The sequence below is a fragment of the Theropithecus gelada genome, chromosome 4, assembly GCF_003255815.1.
Source record: "Theropithecus gelada isolate Dixy chromosome 4, Tgel_1.0, whole genome shotgun sequence".
In the NCBI taxonomy this organism is placed as follows: domain Eukaryota; kingdom Metazoa; phylum Chordata; class Mammalia; order Primates; family Cercopithecidae; genus Theropithecus; species Theropithecus gelada.
The window spans coordinates 18613230-18635232 of record NC_037671.1 but is presented as its reverse complement, the minus strand read 5'-3'; the positions used below and the strand labels follow the sequence as shown (position 1 = coordinate 18635232).

Sequence of the window (22003 nt, the reverse complement as noted above, 5' to 3'; positions counted from 1 at the left end):
CTGAGCAGTAGGTCTGAACAGTAGGCTTAAAATATTCAGTAAACTATGCCACAAACAGATGTGCTTTCATCCAGGCTTTGTTATTGCATTTATACAGCATAGGCAGAGAAGATTTAGCGTAATTCTATGAATTTTCAGGATGCCTCCCAAGATTTTCAGAGTAGTAAATGAGGCACTGGCTTCAGCTTAAAGTCACCGTTAGTCCTTAACAAGAGAATGAGACTGTCCTTTGAAGTTTTGAAGCCAGGCATGGACTTCCCCTCTCTAGCTATGAAAGTCTAGCTATGAAGAAGATGGCATCTTCTTCCAATAAAAGTCTGTTTTGTCTCTTGACAATCTGCTGTTTAGCGTAGCCACCTTCATCAGTTATCGTAGCTAGGTCTTCTGGATAAGCTGCTGCAGCTTTTACATCAGCACTTCCGGCTTCACCCTGCACTTTGTTGTTATGGAGATGACTTCTTACTTTAAATTTCATGAACCAACCTTTGCTAGCATCAAACTTTTCTTCTCCAGCTTTCTCACCTCTTTTAGCTTTCATAGAACTGAAGAGAGTTGGAACCTTGCTCTGGATTAGGTTTTAACTTAAGGAAGGGAATGTTGTGGCTGGTTTAATCTTCTGTCCAGACCACTGAGACTTTCTCCATATATGGTAGGTTTGTTTTCTTACCGTTCGTGTGTTCACTGGAGTAGCATTTTTAATTTCCTTTAAGAACCTTTCCTTGGCATTCACAACCTAGCTAACCATTTTGTGCAAAAGCCCTAGCTTTTGGCCTGTCTTGACTTTCGACATGCCTTCCTCAGTAAGCTTGATTATTTCTAGCTTTTGATTTCAAGTGAGAGATGTGAGACTCTTTCTTTCACTTGAATAATTAGAGGCCATTGTAGGGTTATTATTAATAATTGGCCTAATTTCAATATGTTTTGTCTCAGGGAATAGAGAGGTCCAAGGAGAGGGAGAGAAATTGGAGAATGGCTTGTCAGGGGAGCAGTCAGAACACATACAACATTTATGGGGCTTGGGGCACCCCAAAACAATGACAGCATTAATATCAAAGATCACGGATCACCATAATACATAAAACAATGAAAAAGTTTGGAATATTGTGAGGATTCCCAAAATGTGACACAGAGACATAAAGTGAGCACATGCTGTTAGAAGAATGGCACTGGTTTGCGTAACACAGCGTTGCCACAAGCCTTCAATTTATTTAGAAAATGCAGTATCTGATAAGTGCAATAAAATGAGGTATGCCCACCCTTTAATACATAAAATTGAATTTCCGGTTTTAACAAGTTAAGATGATTAGACAGAAAAGCAGGCAATAAGATTTGGAGCTATGAAATTTTATTTGCTTTTTTTCACCCTCACCCAGTGACTTAGATATATTTTAATCAGTGCATTATAATTTATGTGCTATAAAATGATGCCTGGGCATGGTGACTGATGCTTGTAATCCCAGCACTTTGGGAGGCTGAGGTAGGAGGATTGCTTGAGCCCAGGAGTCCAAGACCAGCCTGCACAACGTAGACCCCATCTCTACAAAAAAAAAAAAAAATTAAAAATTAGCTGGGCATGGTGGTACATGCCTGTAGTCCCAGTACTCTGGAGGATTGCTTGAGCCCAGGAGGTCTAGTCTGCAGTGAGCCATGATCATGCTGCTGCAGTCCAGCCTGGGTGACAGAGCAAGACCCTATTTCAAAATAAATAAATAAAATAAAAATAAATTTAAAAATAAAGTAACAAAAATTTAGGGTTGGGGAAAAAAGCATCACTTTAAAAACCAAAATCTACTGAGTCTTAGTGTGTTTTATATAATTGAAATGGCAGCATATTTGTCTTTTTGGAGGTAGAATTATGTAGTACAAATAGCATTCTTCTTAGAGATAAAAGACCCAGGACCTGGCTTCGTTGGTAACGAACTCTGTGCTCTTGGACAGGCCATTCAGTTTCCTTTACACCTTATTCTGTTGTAAAGCTTTGCTTAGTCTGGAACTTTCTTGACTAGCATTTTAAAAACTTCTTTAAAAATTGCATCTTTTAAATAAACTTAGATGTGATAAACAGATTTGTTGATAATGCCTGTTGCTCTGAAATATGTAAGAAAAAGTAGTGTGTCAATTGAGAACTACCAGCTTATAATCAGTAGCTTGAAATCTATAAATAATGGTAAATATTTCATATTCTGATAGGCCAAATTTTCTAAAATTATAAAATTATTTTCTATTTCTCAAGGATACCATGAGAGGGATTAATGTAGAATGTCATAATAGTTTTTAAACCTAAGAGTTTCAGTGAAAAGTTTCAAGGGTGAGAAATTTAAAGTAGTACTTTGACTTTTCAAGATTTAATTTTTAAAAAATTATGTAGACATTTCTTAATACTTATAGCATCTTCATAAAATAGATGTTTATTAATAAATGCTAATTTTGCATCTAATTGTCTCATAAGACATTAGACTTGTGATTTAAAGGCATATTTTTATCCTGATATCATTACTGATTCAATTCAAAGTTATTAAGAGAAATACAATTTGTTTGGATTATTGTGAAAAGTCTTTGAAGATCTCATCTTGAATTTCTTCTCTGCCACTTGTTACCTGTTTGACCTTTTGCAAATGACCTATCCTCAGTTTTCTTATCTGTAAAATAGAGATAATGATAATTTCTGGCAAAGTTATTGAATATGAGACAGTTTTCTTCTTAAAGGGCCAAATAAGAACCAGTTTATTTAGCTCTCAGAATCACATGTAACTTAGTTCTAGTTAACTTGCTTCTCTAAACACAAATAGTGGAAGTACTGAATATGAAACATTGCTTAAATCTATTTATAAACTATAATCTTCCTGAAACGCTTAGCCTATTTCATTCAGCATACAAAAGGATGAATTATCTAATTAAAAGAAACCCTTTAGAAGTAATTTATTTAGTCTGATTATTTATATGGCTGATTAATAATTGGTCATAGTGTAAATAAATTTTTGGTTAAAAAGCAGAGTTGAGCAATTGCATTTGGCAAATATAGATTAACTAAAATATATTTTAAATAAATCATGCAGAACATTTGCTATTTAGAGATATTTCATTTACATTTTAAACTACTTCTTTGTTACTCTTACTCATTCCTGGGGTATCAGAACTGGAAATGTGATGAAGGCTAGTGTAATTACACCAGAATAGTTTGACTGATGCAGAACTTCCATTTAACACAATGGATTGAACAGTCATCTTTACTGAAAATCCACTAAAATGATAATAAAGAGCTTTTAAAGTTACAGTTCAAAAGAATAAGAAGAATGGAAAAGAAATAACACTAGATGAGAAATGACGTTAACTTTTACGAGATGGAAAGTAGATAAATAAGTGGTAACTGATAAGCAAAGCCAAGAAGGCTGACACCAAGCTAGGATGTGAGTGCCTGGAGAGGGGAACTCAGACAAGAAATATGTGCTGGTGTGTACCGCAGAATTCTAGAAGGGCTCAGGAATTGAAGGCACCACTTGAAAGATAAGGTGTGTTGAAAGCAGATACGTGAAGTAAGATCCCTTGATCCTCCACTTAGCCAGGTGATCACCCCATCCCTAGCTCATCAGGCCACGTGGAATTGCACCTGAGGGGCTCCAGACTTGACTCCAACACATTGGAGGACAGGTAGAGGTACAACTGTATTGAAAACAGAGGAACTAAGTGAAAGCCTACATGGTAAACAATAAGACTGTTTAGGCCCCTTTCCCCAGTAGGTCCCAGAACTCTGGCAGCCAAACTCACATCCCCAATGCAGAAGAATGGAGGGTTCATCTGCAAAACTGCACCTGACCAGTCCACAAGAAAAGGCCTGCAGATAGGGATATTTAGGTTGTATGTATGTGGTGAAACAGCTAGGTCTGCTCTTAACCACCCTCTCATGCTGAGCTCATGCTCTGTATAACTTCGAATCAACTTTTGGTCCCTCACTCAAATACGAATGGACAGCTGAGAAATCATATTCAATCAAGAAAGCTTCCAAAATGAAAACAACTGAAATACATAGACTGTAAGCTAGTAATCAATATTTTTTAAAACCTGCAGAAGAATGAGAGACTGAGGAGCAGAAGAAAACTTAAAAACAAGGCTGGGCGTGGTGGCTCACGCCTGTACTCCCAGTACTTTGGGAGGCCAAGGTGGGTGGATCACGAGGTCAGGAGATCGAGACCAGTCTGGCTAACATGGTGAAACCCTGTCTCTACTAAAAATACAAAAAAACTAGCTGGGCGTGGCAGGGTGTGCCTGTAATCCCAGCTACTTGGGAGGCTGAGACAGGAGAATGGCGTGAACCCGGGAGGCAGAGCTTGCAGTGAGCCGAGATCACGCCACTGCACTCCAGCCTGGGCAACAGAGTGAGACTCTGTCTCAAAAAAAAAAAAAAAAAAAGAAAAATTGAAAAATTATAATTAGTAGCTTCAGATATATGGGACCATCTTGTAAGAACCCATTTTGTCTTTATGAGACAAGAAAAGATGCTATAGAAAAGGAACAAGAAAGAGCTTTTAGAAATAAGCTAGCAAAAGTAGGAAACTTCAAGTGAAGCATGGGAAGATAATGTTAAACCTCTAAAGGAACACAAAGTCTGAGGAAAAACTAAGAATGTGAAGATCATTCCTAAGTCCCATATTTGAGTTCTAGGAGTTTCAGAAATCAAGGAGTGAGAAGGAGGAGAGACATTTATTAAGGAAATAACATAAGGAAATTGTCCAGAATTGAAGGATACGAGTGTTTGAGTTTAAAAGAGCCCATGAAGTGTCTGACAAAATGAGTGGAGAAAGATCTGTTGTCAAATACATATTTTTGTAAATTTCACTACACTAGGAATAAAGATCATAAAAACCTTCAGAAAGGTTTTATATTAAGGATCAGGAATCAAAGGGAACATCAGCTTTTCAGCAACAATGCTGAAAGTAAAAAATGGTTACTAAGAATATTTACTGGGCAAAATTTTCATCAAGCATGAGGAAATAAAGTCATTTCCAGACAGCCAAGGGCTCCAGTGTGGTTGATGTGAACACTTTGTCAGGAAGCTCCTGGAGGATATGCTCCACACACAAGGGAATAACCCAAGAGGAAGAAGAGCCTGCACCGAGCAGAGGTGAGTCACTCCAGGCGGATTCATTCTGTTCAGAAGAGACACAAAGGGAATTTCCAGGGAGGTGGTGAGAAGCTTCAGCAAGCCTAGCGAGCAATTCATATTGGGACAGGAAAGCCTTCTGGAGAATTCTAAGTAGTGTTTCCAAGGGGGAAAAAATGAAGCTAATTCATTGTCTGATAGGCATGGCAATATTGAGAGGAGCTTTATGACTCCTTTCTTTATTTATAACCTTAATTATTAAACCCTGGTGGAGGGTTTAATGAGGAATTACAGATAAGTTTGTTTGTTTTAAAACCAAGCGAACAACAACGAGGTAGATATTAATGCTGAGGGGAAACAGAGTTTTAAAAGAAGAGAAATAATACACTACATGGCTCAGTCACAAACAGTATTTATGTGATATTGGAATAATTAAAAGCAGAATTGTGGTAAAACTTGCTGGGGAGATGGGGGAGAAGAAGCATATTTGTGTTGAGGGGAAGCAGAGGTCTAAAATAGCTAATTCTCATCTTCTCCAGCAGGAAATCAAGAGTAATATTTAAAATAGAAAAAATAAATATTAATATTTGCAGATTATTTAGAAATAACAGAGGTAAATACCAGGAAAAATAACTGAAAGAATTGAATGTGGCTGCTTGTGAAAAACAGGGCAGAAAGGTGGAGAGAGCTGAGGCAGGGACTACTTGTCTTCACTATAAATACATCTCCTGGGTGGTGTTTGACTTCAGGAGTGGATATGTACTATCAACATATAAAAATTGAATTAAGCATTTTTTAATAGCGATAACATTCCCTGAATTCTTCTGCGTGGAATACTAGACTGAAAACGTTACCATTGATAAAACGTTTTGTGATCAGATAAGCTCCAGAAACACTTTGCATTTGCCCATAGAGCTTTGCAGTGTGCACTGGCATGCTAAAGGTTCTGAAAATTCTGGTGGTAAAGAAATGTTTTGCTGGGTGCTGTGGTTCACGCCTGTAATCCCAGGACTTTGGGAGGCCGAGGGGCAGGCGGATCACGTGAGATAAAGAGTTCGAGACCAGCCTGGCCAACATGGTGAAACCCTGTCTCTACTAAAACTATAAAAATTAGCTGGGCATGGTGGCACGCACCTGTAATCCTAGCTACTTGGGAGGCTGAGGCAGGAAAATCACTTGAACTCAGGAGGCGGAGGTTGCAGTGAGCCAAGATCGTGCCACTGCCCTCCAGTCTGGGCAACAGAGTGAGACTCCGTCTCAAAAAAACAAAGAAATGTTTTGGTCGGGCACAGTGGCTCATGCCTATAATCCCAGCTGAAACAGGCAGATCACCTGAAGTCAGGAGTTCGAGACCAGCCGGGCCAACATGGTGAAAACCTGTCTCCACTAAAAATAGAAAAATTAGCTGGATATGGTGGTAGGTGCCTGTAATTCCAGATACTCAAGAGGCTGAGGCAGGAGAATTGCTTGAACCCAGGATGGGGAGGTTGCAGTGAGCTGAGATCACACCACTGTACTCCAGCCTGGGTTACAGAGTGAGACTCCGTCTCAAAAAAAAAAAAAAACAAAAGAAATTTTTTGACTCAGCATTTCATAACTTACTTGCTCACAGAATCAATTTGCATGTAACACATATTAAAATTCTGTGACTTAGTATTCTACATAACACCATTTGAGGAATTTTCAAATACTGCTAGTGAAAAACTTTTAATTTTCTGGTTCATAAGAGATGAGTCGCTTAAAAATAAACGTTCTTCCTTTTTAACAAGATGCCATGCATACTACACTAATGACTTTTCTTACTCTGAAGAAAACGATAATATGTGATAGAAAAAGTTGGGTATGTGATATGCCTATGTGCATGCATTTTTTAACAATGTTTGCACACCCTGTAGCTTTCCCAAAAATCTGGGCCAGAACACTGGATGAAGGTGGGGAGAGTGGGAGAATGAAGGATAATTTTTCACACTCCTCCAATGCTAATAGTCTCTGCAATAGGTTCCTATGGCTTTTCTCATTCAGCTCCCACCAGAGCCTATAGTGTGGGCAGGGCAGCAATTTTTGGAGTTGAGAAGGAGATTGAGTTGCATTAAGTCATCAGACTATTTAGGGGCCAGCATCAGAACCAGAGTCTTCAGTCCAAGGCTCCCACAACACCACCACACCAACCCAAATGTGTCTTCTTTTTTGACGTTAAGTTGGAACAAACTGATTGAGTCCCAGATGTTTATACCAGTGCATCTGTAGTTTCAAATGGATATATGATATTTTGTCATTCATTTGATGGACATTCCCAGCAGAGAGAATAGATTCCTGCCCCTACAAAAACAGGAGTATGACCCATTCCTAAATGTGACAGTGGCTTCCTAGTCAGGTGGTTCTCCCAGTGGATAGGGAAATATACAGCCTAGGGATGGTTCTGATAACTCTTACCTACCCTTGAGAAACATTTGCATAGATGGTTTAATCCACTTCATTTGTGAAGTAAAGAAGGACATCTCTCTTCAGCTGATTATCTGAGAAAAGTGCCATCTAAGACACTTGTGTGGTTGTAGGGGGAAGATACCCGTAAATTGCTTTTCTAAATATTTTTCTGCATGTAAAATGATATTACTGTTACCAGTGCCTTTATAGACAGGAATGGACAATGCCTTGATAAACAGCAAAACATTGTATAGTGGCTAGAATATGGCTATAGGTGAAGACAGGTACTCACACCAGTAGCTAAGTTGTCAGATAGTTCAGAAGATGAGTGCACAGCCTTATGAGTCTAATTCATGGACCCTGGCAGAAGCTTTTGTAACCAATAGGAAATATATTTTTCATAAAGAAAGAAGAGCTGATATTTAGTATATGAGTCAAAATAAAGAACTTAAAAATATTTACGTGGAATTGTCTAGCTAACAATTAGAAACGTGGGCTTGAGATTTGAGAGTCAGCTTACATTCTTCAGGGTGTGGAGGAAGACAGATGATAAACGTGTAAAGAAAAAAGAAGGATAATTTCAGACAATGATATAAACCTTGAAGGAAATAAAATGGAGTGATGGTATAGTGGTAAGGCAGGGGGGGACTGCTTCAGCTAGGGTGAGCAGGGCAGGCCCTTCTGAGAAGATATGTGAGAAGAGGCTTGAATATGAAGGCAGCCATATGAAGATCTAGGACTGTCCAGCTCCAAACAGAAGGAACAGTGGGAACAAAGACCCCGAGTCATGAACAGTAGGTAGGTTTAGAGACAGAGCTAAATGAAAGTATAGAATCTCAACCTTCTAGATTTTTAATCTTTCCAGTGCCACCATAATCCTTAGAGTGCTTATTGAAATTCTCTCACAATAATTAGTTATACTTGAAATCATACATAAGTGTGTAATTTAATTAAAATATTTCTTATTTCCAAATTTCTAGATCCCTTATGCATTCCCCTTCAGTACTTATGCATTCCCCTTCAGTACACAGCATACCATCAGAATTTCTCCAAAAATAGCAACATCTTGAAGAACAGTGATTTTAGCAATTCTTGTTAATTACAAGTGACTCATAATTTTAACATAGTCTTCTGTTGGATTCAAAACCTGCTTAGGGGCATACTGACTCCAGAAACATTTTTCACTGATTATTCAGACTTTGAAATTTGGTTGTCTCCTAGAACCCACCTCCTGGAAGTTGTGGTCGCTGCTGCTTCTGATGACATTTAGTGCTTATGCATATTTTAAGGGTCCTGATTCTTTTTGCTTTATGTTTATGTATCTATTGTAGTTAATGCCAAGGGACTCTGTCCTTCTTTTTGTTTGTGTTTTTTTGTTTTGTTTTTTGGTAACATTTGGACTATGGACTATATTTAGAAAATCTTTAGAATAAAGCATAACAGATTTATTTAAGAGATTATGGCATATCTGTAGTGGTATTTGACCAGTCTATGTTCCAGAGAATAACCTGCCAAACTCCTGAGCTTCAGGAAATGACTGTTCAAGCTCACCTGCCAAGAGACTGGCGAGTTGGAGAGAAGGGGAGATGTGGCAGGAGTGTGGCCCTCAGGCCTAGCTTTGCTGAGCTGAGAACAGGAGAGAAGAAACCAACAGCATTCTTCAGGGTGAAGATGGCTCTGGAACCAGAAGAGAAGATCCAGAGCACCTTCTCCAAAGGAGCCAAGCAGCAGGGCGGTAACTGGCTTCTGCAGTTCTGCAGCGGAGGTCTGTTTGGACGCTGAATGAAAAGGGGGGCAGGAGAACTTTTCCTCAGGCGATGACTTTACAAAAAGGGAGTGGACTTCTGCATCCACTCAGGATGGAGTAACAGGGACCAGATTTATTCTCCCACCTGATACAATGAAAAACCAGGCAAAATAAACGAGAGAAAGTTTTTTAGACACTGGATTTTGGACAAAGGAGAGATGTGATGGTACCTGATAGATAGGAAACAACGAGGTGAACCCTGTGATTGCCTCTGCATCCTGCCTAGAGAGAGTTTCCAGGGTGCAGTGCAGGGAAGTGGACCCAGGCAGAGCCTGGCAGACTCAGAGTTGAAGAGTTAAATCTGGGGAGATCAAGGCAGCTGGAGTTTACAGGACACAGTCCCAGAGAGGAGAGAGTTGCTGAGAGGGTGTCCATGAATATTCACCTGATAATACAGGTGAGAAGACTATCCAAGGCAGGAGGGAAAAAAATATCCAAGAGGATGAGCTAACAGTGCCTGGCACTCACACAGTGCCTCTTCCCAATAGTCAGACTGGGAAAACTCATAATTACGGAGGTGTTGGGAAGTGGACTCGGTGAATTCTTGCCTCAGTAGGACGTGTAATTGGCTCTTATCTGAACACTGCTTCAGACATGCTTAGCAAATCATAAAGCAAGCATCAGAAGGATCAAGCTGTTTCCAAGTAAATTAACTGTATTACAAACAAAGCTCAAGAGTATTTATAGGAATATAAAAATACCTAGCACCAAACAAGATAAATCACAATGTCTGGTATCTAATCAAAGATTACTAGGAGAACATATGGAGGAAGATAACCAGTCAATCTAAGCCATTAAAAACTGACACAGATATTAGAATTAGAAGACAAGGACAGTAAAAATTGTTGTTGTAACTATTCTATTCAAAAAGTGAAGTAGAGACATGGAAAATATAAAAAAGGCTGAAACTTGTATCTCTTTTCTCCATTTTCTCCTTTTACTCCCCCTTCCCTATTAGATGCTAGATTTTAGATGGTTCCCAGGTGGTTAATTGAAAGTAAATTGACATTTTTATTTTATTGTATTTATTACAATGTAATCACATATACTAGGCCAATGACCTCTTGAAAACAGACTAAGAGCTATGAATTTGTTGGCTTCATAAATGTGTAATCACACCTTACATTTTCTTTTAAAATTAAACCTAAGCTTATGAGTTGGCAAGGAATTGAACTTAACAAAATTTTTGCTCTAAAGTGTCTGTTAGAGAATAAATCTTGGCAGTTTCAGACTTCATGTGTAGTCACGAGAACAGATGTAGCTAGAATATTTAACAGTTTATTAGATCCTTGGGTTGACAGTAAATATAGTTTAGGACTGATATTTAAGTTCTTAAAGCTTTATTTTGAACAATGAGTATCTGTTTGCCATTTTTAAGTAATAAATGTTTCTCTAACTGGTTTACAAAGTTCCTTTTGTTATCTCTTTCCCTCCAGTTATGTAAATGACACTCTGGGGTTCATAAAGCTTTTTGTTTTTAAGAGGCAAGAAAACCTAAAGTGTATCTTTGAGGTGGAGAGGAGTGGAGACTAAAGATGTAGCAATCTTGAGAAAAGTTTTTCAAAATTAAGCAAAGCAAAATAATTATTATCCTGGGTTGAAAAATAGATAATCCTTTCTCCAAAGTTAGATTGATTATAGTTTCTACATTATAATTTACAGAGTCTGTAATAACTTTCAGTGTTTTAGAATTCATTTATTACTATTGCGCCCAGCTAATGCTACTGGAGAGGTTTGATCCTGGATTTCAAAGAGAGGGACATTTTCCCCCAAAGATAGCAACATTTTCCTTTCTCTCTGGAAGTTTCCTGTTATGGTCTGTTTAGGCCCAATTTTTTTCCCTTTTCTCTTTCTTTTTTTATTTTGAGATGGAATTTTGCTCTTGTTGTCCAGGCTAGAGTGCAATGGCGTGATCTCGGCTCACCACAACCTCCGCCTCCCAGGTTCAAGTGATTCTCCTGCCTCAGCCTCCTGAGTAGCTGGGATTACAGGCATGTGCCACCACTCCTGGCTAATTTTGTATTTTTTTTTCTTTTTTTAGTAGAGATGGGGTTTCTCCATCTTGGTCAGGCTGGTCTGGAACTCCCAATCTCGGGTGATCCGTCTGCCTCGGCCTAGGACCAATTCTTATAACATATCAGAGAAGTGTATTATTATCATATAAAATAACGTGTTACTTTTGAGGAAGAGAAAATAGAAGTTAACAGTTCTTAAGGGTTAATTCAGGTAGATTTGAGAATTTATTAGTTGATCCCAATATTCCTGCTGTACATAGGTTTTTAAAAGCTAAAAAGTATCCTTTAAAAATTGTTAACATTGGACTACTTTGGGGAGAGTTAAAACAGGATTTTACCTCATAGTGAACCTTTAAGAATATTTCTTAATTAAAATGAATGGGCAAGTTACATGGCATACCACAGTTAAAATATTGTCGAAAAAGAAAGATTGTATCAACATTGTGTAATATGAAAACGTTGTTAGAGAACAAATCTGTGATTCACTTGAAGTGTTTAACGTATGTTTTTCTTAGCTTTTTAAGTAACTAAGGTCCTTGACAAATCAATCTTTATTTACCTGACTTGATACGGTCCTCTCTTGACTTCAACACCAGTATCCTAAATGTTCTTCTCTGCCTCAGATTCATTTTAGTTTTCTTTGTAGATGCTTTAGTGCTGGTGTTCACTTGTGCTGTGGTCTTGGTTGTTGCCTCCTCTCGTTGTGCAGTCCCTGCTTGGGCAAGCTCTTCTACATCCTTGGCTCATCTGCCGGCCATAAGGTGATCATTATCAAACCACTGTATTCAGTGCAGGTCTCTCTTCTTACCTGCAGAACCAGTTGCCACCTACACAGCTCTTCCTGGACTTCTCAACAGCACCATACCCAAAATGGTCTTCCACAGCAAAACCTGACCTTTTTCTGTTCTAACAAGATTCCATCACTACAGATTTATCCAGGCCACAAATGTGGGAGTCTTCATAATCTCCTCCTTCCTCCTACCGTCTGCTCAGTTCTCAGTCCAGCCCAGTATTTCCTGACTCTGTCCTTGCCTTTCTGTCTTCACTGATCCTTCCCGGAGTTCTAGCCCACATCTTTGTAGCCTGAGTTACACTAATAGCCTCCTAATTAGTCTTCCTGTCTGTAGTCTTGTGTCCCTTCATTTGTATTACTGTTAGAGTGTTCATTTTTTCCCAAAAGCAGATATTAAGATTTCTCAAGATAAAAAATGAAATGATGATGGTGATTATAGCTATAGCCTTTATTGAACACTTAATATGTACCAGAGACGTTGCTTAAACACTCTAAATTAACTCAATAGAGGTCTCACAATGACCATTTGAGTAGGTGTACTCTCTTCTCTACCAGTAAGAAAAGAGAGATTAGGGGAGATGAACAACTTGTCAGGAGTTGGAAGTAGTGGTGCTGGGCCAGAACCAAATGTTTCCTGACTTTAAAGTCTCCTCGTATCTTTGATAGTAGACTGCCTCCACACAAAGCTATCTGCACTCTGTGCTTGGGTGCCATGGAGTATGGAAAGGACCTTGCTTCTCTGCATGTATGGACTGGTGTGGGTGATTCAATATAAGGATGGACAAGCAGAGATTTTAGGGCCTGATGTCGCTTGATCAGGAATATATTTGTATGTGGGATGCATGAGTTTTTTTTAAAAAAAAAGTCCACCTTCTACTCTATCAGCTATAAATGGCAACAAGCCTGTAAGGATACAGTTTCAGATGGTGGGGCCTGACTGCAGATGGCTGATAAATGACAAGCCATTGATTTGGTGATAATTAATGGCAGCATGGTTCTTTAAGGAATTGGCTAGCCACTAAGAATTTTGAGTAAAAAAATCAGTAACACAGAGTTGATATAAATTTTTTAAATAGTTTTATAATAAAAATTCTTAGCCAATTAGTTGCTGTGGGCTAGTCACTAAACACCAGTACACCAGTGAAAATAAAAGTGTTTTTTGCAGACTTGTTTTTGAAAATCACGAGATGTCTTCAGGGCTATGTTGGGGATTTTACCTCATGCATATATCAATGATCTTGGCTTTCAACATTAGTTTTTATTCATTTCCTAAAAATAATGTACTTTCCCCGAGCTAAGTAGACCCAGATGTTGCCTGGATGTGTTGGGGTGGCTCTGAGTTTCATATATCTGACTCTGGAATTCTATAGATTTAGTGATCTACTTAAGTAACTTTCTGTTAGGGCTAAACTTGACCCTTGAACTATATTCTGGATGCTGAACATGATACACATGCAAAGTCAGAGAGCTGTGGGTTTTATTCCCAATTCTGTCACTTATTATCTGTGTGGCCTTCCATCCTCAAGCCCCATTTTCCTCATGTATTAAGTGAGGGGTGATGATACCTACAGTTAGGTAATTATAAGTGATAGGAGACAGTGTGTGTAAAGTGCCTTGCATAATGTGGGGTATACAGTAGGAACTCAGTAAACATCCCTTACCCTTATCTCATCTTTCCTTACCCTACTTGCTTCAACCTCTCTTTCTCCAGGCATGGTTTCTAAATTAAATAGATTTTCATGTAAAACAGGTTTAGGGAAGTGATTCTTGCAAGGTGGGATGGAATGTAATCCACATATAACTTAGTGCTGCCAACCTGCCTAGACCTTCATTATCTTTTTTGGAATCCATTTTTCTTAAATTCCAAGTCTTCTTTGTTACCATATCCTTCAGATCGTTTTCAACTTTAAATTCCAAGATTCTGGGCTGGGCACGGTGGCTCATGCCTGTAATCCCAGCACTTTGGGAGGCCGAGGCGGGCGGATCACCGGAGGGCAGGAGTTCAAGACCAGCCTGGCCAACATGGTGAAACCCTATCTCTACTAAAAATATAAAAATTAGCTGGGCATGGTGGCAGATGCCTGTAATCCCAGCTACTCGGGAGGCTGAGGCAGGAGAATTGCTTGAACCCGGGAGGCGGAGGTTGGAGTGAGCCGAGATCATGCCATCGCACTCCAGCCGGGGGGACAAGAGCAAGACTTCATCTCCAAAAATTAATAAATAAATAAATAAATAATACAAGATTCTGGAATCTTATCATCCTGTTACTTTCTTGTCTGTATTTGCCCAAAATAGATGTAGACAGTGTATATTAATAGCATAATAAATAAGGATTTAATGCCATTTTTACAGTGAACTAGCTGCTTTTTAAGGTTTTATTTTGTAGATAATGTTGAAAGTGTTTTGCTGGTTTTGCATAAGAATAAATGACAACAGAGACTTTTAAGGTATAGAGAGTCCTGAGAAAATTCATCTCAAGCTGGAAGGAGGCCCCTCCCACCACCCATCCCCAATCCTCCTCAGACTCTATCACCGGCAGCCCCACCAAGTCTGTAGGGTGGTGCCGCAGGTCTGTGGACTGCTGGGAAACAACAGACCGCTGACTTGGTGATGATGAATGGTAGATGCTTCTTTCTTAAAAGTGGGCTTGTGAGGTCTTTCCCAGGAACAAGCAGTCGCAGTAATAGGTTCTGTCCATCAACCATAGCAAAGGAACACGGTTCAGGAGTGTTCTGTAAAAGAACATTGCTGATCATGCTTAAAACAATTTCCCCTAAACATTTCTACATATGAAGAAAAATGGTAGGTGATTTTGCAGTTGGCATTTTGAATGTTGGTATTTTGTGTTAGCCTTTTATCATAGATTTGTCCTAGGGAGGCAGTTTAGTATTTAGAGAGAGAGTTTGCTTTATCTGTGTTTATGGAGGCATTTATCCAGGAGCTTCTGTCTATTAAGTTTTCATCTTGAGTCTGAACTGGTTGATTTCTACTCATATATAGATTTAATATACTTCTTGTAACATTCCATAGACTTATTTATTAACGTGATTCTTTCATTTTTATTCTCCTTCATAACTCAATCCCTGGAGAGAAAATGATTAAATAATAGCAGTTTCACCCTTTGGAATATGATTAGCTTTTGATCCTGGTGTTATTTCTTGAATGTTTTAGTTTTAGGGTTATGCTAAATTTTGTAAAGGCACTAGCTGAATTGAGTAAAATTTGAAATATGTTAACATTTAAAATGAGACATTTCAATTCTTCTTATTTGGTCTTCTGAAAATACTATTAAACTATGGAAATAAGAAACTCAATTTTTAGAAAATGCAAGCAACAAACAAGTTGCTTCAAATGAGATAATATTTGATCAAACTTTATCAAAAATAAAATATAGTTACAGCAAGGGCCTCTTTGAAGAAGCAGATCTTAGTCATCCTGCAGCCTCAGTACTTTGTAATAATGATTTGCTGACTGTTGGGTCCAACTCTGGGCACGTGTGTGATGCAGGATGGAAGAGATGCAGTCTCTGCACTTCAGGAACCCTGTAGTGTAACTGTAGAGACGACACCTGTACAGACAGAACCACATTACAAGGCAGCACATGAGATGTATAACATTGATCGCGTTTAGTGCTATAGAATTTTTGATAAAGGAGAGATCTCTGATTGGATGTCAATTAAGTCTTCTTGGAAAAGATGAACTTGAAGGCTGTTTTACACTAATTATTATTATTAGCATTTTTATGCTAATAACACAGTTTGAAGAAGAGTGACTAGAACTTAAAACTCCTGCTTACCCATACTTTTTTTATGTGGTTAACTGAGAGTATAACTTAATGCTTAGGAGTAAAATATCTGCCATGTTCTCGATAAATGTTGCCCATCGTCATCAGTTACACTGTCCTTGAAAACTCATCAGCTCAGTCCTTGCTTCTCCAGGAGGCCTTTCCTACCAAACCTAAGTGTATGAATTGTCCTCTCTTCTTTATTCCTAGAGAATCCTCAGCATGTCAGTACCAAAGCACTGTAATCTATGGCACTGATTTCTAATTATTGCTTTATTTCTCTGTCTCTCCCACTAAAGTTCCTTGAAGTTATGGAACGTGTGTATCCCAAACCTAGCATTATTCCTAATGCTATTCCTAAATACATTATCATAGTGTCTAAGGCTTAATACATTTTTGTTGAATGAATAATTGAACTCAACCAAGATTATATTTAGTATAGGAAAATGGATATTTATATAAAGTTGATGGCAGTGATGACGGAGAGAAACGGATCCATTCAGGCTATGTTTTGAGATAGAATTGACAAGATTTATTGATGAATTGGTTGGAGAATGAGGGAGATGGATGAGCCAAAACTTGAGAAGCTGGGTAGTGCCATTAACTGAGATAAGTTAGGCTGGAGAAGAACAGGCTGTCTTACAGATGTTTGAGTAGCCTACTCCACTTTTGCATAAAGCTATCAAATGGGCACTTGCATGTGAGTCTGGAGCTCCAAGAAAAGAGCAAGACAGGAAATGTAATCAGGAAGTTAGTAGCGTATGGATGGCATTTAAAGCTAAGGGTGAAATTGGCTTGTGAGCGAATGTAAGCTGAGGAGAGAGGAGGGCTCAGAACCAAGCCTGTAGCACTCCAGCATCGGGTGGTCTGGAAGGATGGAGACAATAGCAAAAAAAAAACAACAAAAAAAAAACAAAACTGAGGAGGTAGGAGAACACTAGAGAGAACTGTTTCAAGAAACCACTAGTTGGCATCAAATGCTGCTGAAAGATTAGGATGAAAATAGAGAAGTGGTCACTGGATTTGGCAACATGATGATTGTTGGTGGCCTTGATTGCATAGTGGGGAGTCCAGAAGCCAAATTGGAATGAGTTCAAGAGTGAATGCGAAGCAAGGGACTAGGAATCTGTAGGAGTTAAATCCTCAAGTAGGCTGAAGGGGATGGGAATCCCTTCTGCAGCTTTCGGTCTTCCTGTTTCAGCAATTCCCAAACTGAACTCATGCATTGCCCTCCAAAATCTTTTCCTTCTCATGATGCAGACTAGAACTGCCCCGGTTAGCATGCTTGTCTCCTTCCTCTCCTTACCCCATTTAGTCAGATGCCTTGGGCTGTTGAGTCTTCTTTATGATACTTTTCAAATTGGAATCCTTCATTTCATTGTCATTGCCACTTAACATTGCTCTTTCCAAGTATTAATTAGCTCTTCCCCACGTGCCCCCCATGGTTTCCTGAGTACTCACTGCTTTTATTCTCTCCCTTGCCAATATATCCATCCATCACAGCTAGAACGTTCTTCCTAAAATACAGCTTTGCTCATGTTATTCTCCTGCTAAAAATAAAACAAAATATTTTAGCCTGGCACTGAGAACTCTACCTTTTTATGTGAATTACTTTCTCTTCATTCAGCCTGCTGTTCTGAAGTATTTGCTTCAGGACAAGTACTTGCTGAAGTATTGCTGTTCTAAAGTCTGTTTCCTAAATATAACCTGCGTCTTTGGCCTCTGTGACCTCACAGTCACTGCTGCCTGTGACTGACGTGCCTTTCCCTGCCTTCTCTTACATTTTCTGTATTTCCAAATGCTGAGTACCTCTAACAGATGGTGGAGTACACCCTAAAAATTGTGAAATTTCAAGGCTTTCAGTGCTGCTGCTTTACTTCATCAGTTCTTTAAAAGTTCCATAATACTGGTCGGGCACAATGACTCACGCCTGTAATCCCAGCACTTCGGGAGGCCGAGGCGGGCAGATCACCTGAGGTCAGGAGTTTGAGACCAATCTGGCCAACATGGTGAAACCCTATCTCTACTAAAACTACAAAAATTAGCCAGGCGTGGTGGTGAGTGGCTGTAATCCCAGCTACTCGGGAGGCTGAGGCAGGAGAATTGCTTGAACCCGGGAGGCAGAGGTTGCAGTGAGCTGAGACCACACCACTGCACTGCAGCGTGGGCGACAGAGCGAGACTCTGTCTCAAAAAAAAAAAAGGGTTCCGTAATACTGATTTTTTTCTTTAAACCAATTATTTGTACCACCACTACTTCAAGCAGTCATCTTTTTTAGGAATTGGGTACAGGAATGATTTTCTTTCTGAAGGGAAGTTTCTTGGAAATTTCACTGGCAGTTGTGGAGTTGTGGGTCATGACACTGTGTGACAGAGGATACCCAGAAAATGCTGGGCTTGTCCTCTTCACAGCAGCAGCCAGACGGTTACAGGGTGTGCAGGACGTGTCCATAGGAAAAGCACCCTCCTCAATTGCACACTCACTCATTAATGTATTTAGTAGTAGATGCTGGATTCCTTGTTTTTATGGTTGTTAATATTTGGGGGTAGGAGAAGAACAGTGTGTGTGAAATCATTATTCTGAGTTTCAGCTTTTTAAAACAAGAGAGCCCTTTAGAAATTCTGCTCACAGTCACACATTCTAAAAGAAGAAAATTAGAAGCTCTCTAAAGATTGTAATCATAGAAAAAAAAGAATTGCTCATTAGAATATTGAACTGAGTGTTCCGTCAACTTTCCGCACATCGGGGAATTGCTAATGTGAGGACGTCACTAAGAAGTAGATTGAAGATATCTTTTTGAGATCCTCTTATGATACATGTTGCCTTCCCGTTGTATTCTGGTTTTTATTATTGGGGTATAAAGCAGATTTTAGGCATATGTAGCTTGTACCTAGTTAAGCTTTTAAGAATGAAGTTGATTATTTTATTGACTGAAGGGAAACAACCCAGGGTTTTCTTTTTTTTTTTTTGAGACAGCGTCTCGCTCTGTTACCCAGGCTGGAGTGCAGTGGCACCTTCTTGGCTCATTGCAAACTGTGCTTCCTGGGTTCAAGCGATTCTCCTGCCTCAGCCTCCCTAGTAGCTGGGATTACAGGCGCCTGCCACCATGCCTGGCTAATTTTTTTGTATTTTTAGTAGAGATGGGGTTTCACTGTGTTGGCCAGGCTGATCTCGAACTCCTGACCTCAGGTGATCTGCCCATCTCAGCCTCCCAAAGTGCTGGGATTACAGGCGTGAGCCACCGTGCCCGGCCACACAGGTTTTTGAAAAATGGGATTGAAAATTCTTGCATAGTTTTTGAACCATGGTGCTGGATAATTATTATAAGTAGATATTGTTAGGGAAAAAAGGAGTGGGATGACCATCTGATTTAAGAACCTTCACTTTGGCTGTTGCAAGAACATTATCTACTTGGCCTTTCAGTAGGCAGCTTGCCAGTCCTTTCTAGCAGCTGTTGAATGTAGTCAGCTATTTTGGAACATGAGGGGTATTGTAATTAGGTGTGTAGAAAATTGATTTAAGAATTCAAAACATCTCTAGATTTTTAGTAAAACTCTAGAGTGCAAGTAAAAAATAAATGTCTCATATTTTAAGTGGGATAACAGCCTTTATTTCCTCAGAATTACTCATTAGTACTGATAATGAGGAAAAAAATACGTAACTACAAAATTTTGAGGGAAAGCCTCAAAACAACTTGCTTTGCTTTCTTTGTCACAAAATGTTTATTTTAATATATATTTTCCCCACTGTACATTTCCCAGGGACCTTTGTGTTTTGGCATCCTTACTTAACATTAACAGAATAATAAACCAGAAGATTCCTGGAGGCTTGGCCCTTTGTGGCAGAATGAGCTGTGCACCTCCATCCTTTGATATGTGCTTTCCCCCTTTTTTCCTTTGCTGTTGAAAGGGAAAACAACTGCTTCTACTTTGGATAATTTTTAACTAATGATCTCAAAAATCCAGTATGGAATATTTATCCATCAAGGAAAAATTGTGTTAAGTGCATTTTATAAACTGATTCTTATATATATGAGATGGTTCATAGCTGGGATTAAAATGCTGTGTTGTTATAATTGTTTTATTGTTTAGATGAAATTGTTTAGATTATTATTTGGATTCTGGTGGGACTTTTTTGAGCCATTAATAGAAAATAGCAGAAATAACTGAAAATAGTTGGTTTAGGCTCATTGTACTGGTCATTTCAGTAAAGTATAATTGATATGTGAAGATCCAGAAATGCGACTGTGGGCATTTAAAGTACATAAATTTTTATTATGATGGAAGAACAGTTTTCATTGGGAAGAGATTTTAAATTTGCATTGTCTTGTCTTTTTTTTTCCCCCTACAGGAAGGAACTTGAAACCTTCAAAGGTAATTTTGTGTTAATTCTTCACTTTAAAATAGTTGAGAGTTAATTGGTGTCAGATGTTCTCTCTTGATAATGATCAGCGAACTCATTTTTTTAAAATCAGTTTACACAAAAAGTAAAACTTGATACTGTTTTTGTAGGTTTTGTTTAATCACAAGTGGTTTTGATATTCTCTTTAGCACATATACCAAGTGAGAGTTTCTGCTAATGACCTTTATGAATGGTATGTTAGGAAGGTGCAGTGCTAACTTTGAGATTGTTGAGAATCATAGTTTAAGAAGATTCTGGTTTCTCTTGTGCAGTCTGGGCCACGTGGAAAGGGAATGGTGACAAAGATCAAGAGGTGCCCCTGCAATTGACCTTGCAGTCACTCAAACCTCCTGAGAGGTCTTCAGTGCTGGGTCCTGCTCTGCTGCTGTCTTGTGACTTTGGATGAGTCTCTTACCTTTTCAGGCACAGTTTCTCTTTTCATCTGTAAAATTAGAGGCTCAGATGAAATATATTCTGAGATTCCAAAAGCACCCAGCATTACTTTTTACGTTTAGGGAATGCCTGAAGGAGGGACACTAGAGAATGATTCTTGGTTATATTGACCGTTACTGGTCATGGAGAAAGGCTAGTGGAAAACAGAAAAAAATACAAACTTTCCAGCAGCTCAAGGTTCTTCCAGTTTGCCATTTTTCAATTAATTACTCATGAGCAATTAAGTACTAGAAATCCTATTCTCGAGAGACTCATTTCAATAACTGAGAAAACTTTTTGAAATCACTTCTGATTTAGTTGTTTTATGCTTATTATACTTCACATATAAACCAGCATTGTCCTTTAGATTTGCTGAATGGTGAAAGATTTCCAAGTATATCGTTTGTGGTTGAATTGTTGATATGTCTGATCTGTTTGAATTTAGAAAAAATGACAAATTCTCAAGATAAAAGGTATAAAGGCATATTCCTCCTATAGTTATTATTGAACAGCCTTGTTTGGCTGGATTTCTGTTTGACCTACTACAGCTGTAGTAAATGATTAAGCTCCTGGCCAGTTTGTTGAAGGTAATGTTAAATGACCATGTGATATAATGTGTTGTCATGGCTGTCATTGTTCTTAATTCGATTTGTAAACCACTACTTGTATACTTTTTTTTTTTAAATCAGTGCTTTAAAATAAGATTTGAAATCCTTATAAAATGCCTTTTCCTTCTCATTCTTTTCTTTTGGTTGACTAGTTTAGTATCTTCTTATGTAACGGTAAGAGATGAAAAAAACAATCAAGTTAATATTAATAGACAGGGCAGGGACACAGATTATGTAAAATGTCAGTTTTACTTGCATCTCAGTGCTGAGGCATACTTTTTTTAGTATGACAATATTCAGAGAAAAAGAAGAGAATAGCAGTTTGCAAAAGGTTAGGTAGTGTTGCATATTACCGGATAGAAAAATTCAGTTTAAGCTGAAATATCTTGTTTATACACACATTCCTAATTATGTACAATTAACAGCACATCAAATCCACCCACAGGCCAATTAAAGATCTCAAATGTGAACAAACCCTAAATTGAATGTTACATTATATCAAGATTTTTAGTATCAGTGTTCATTCAAAATTGTTTCTTCTTGAGTGTTTTGCTAATATTTTAAAAACGAGGCCTGGGCATGGTGGCTCACGCCTGTAATCCCAGCACTTTGGAAGGGCCTCCTTTGGGAGGCCGAGGGGG

General features: G+C 38.6%; 1 protein-coding gene across 5 annotated transcripts in view; it reads left to right on the top strand.

The window, feature by feature from the left end:
* Positions 1 to 22003, top strand: part of DTNBP1 (dystrobrevin binding protein 1) — a 150354-nt gene that overhangs the window by 57971 nt on the left and 70380 nt on the right. For all 5 annotated transcript variants that reach the window (XM_025384369.1, XM_025384372.1, XM_025384371.1 and 2 more), the window contains one exon: positions 20272 to 20294. In XM_025384369.1, coding sequence (XP_025240154.1) covers positions 20272 to 20294 — 23 coding nt within the window. The remainder of the gene's footprint in view (positions 1 to 20271; positions 20295 to 22003) is intronic.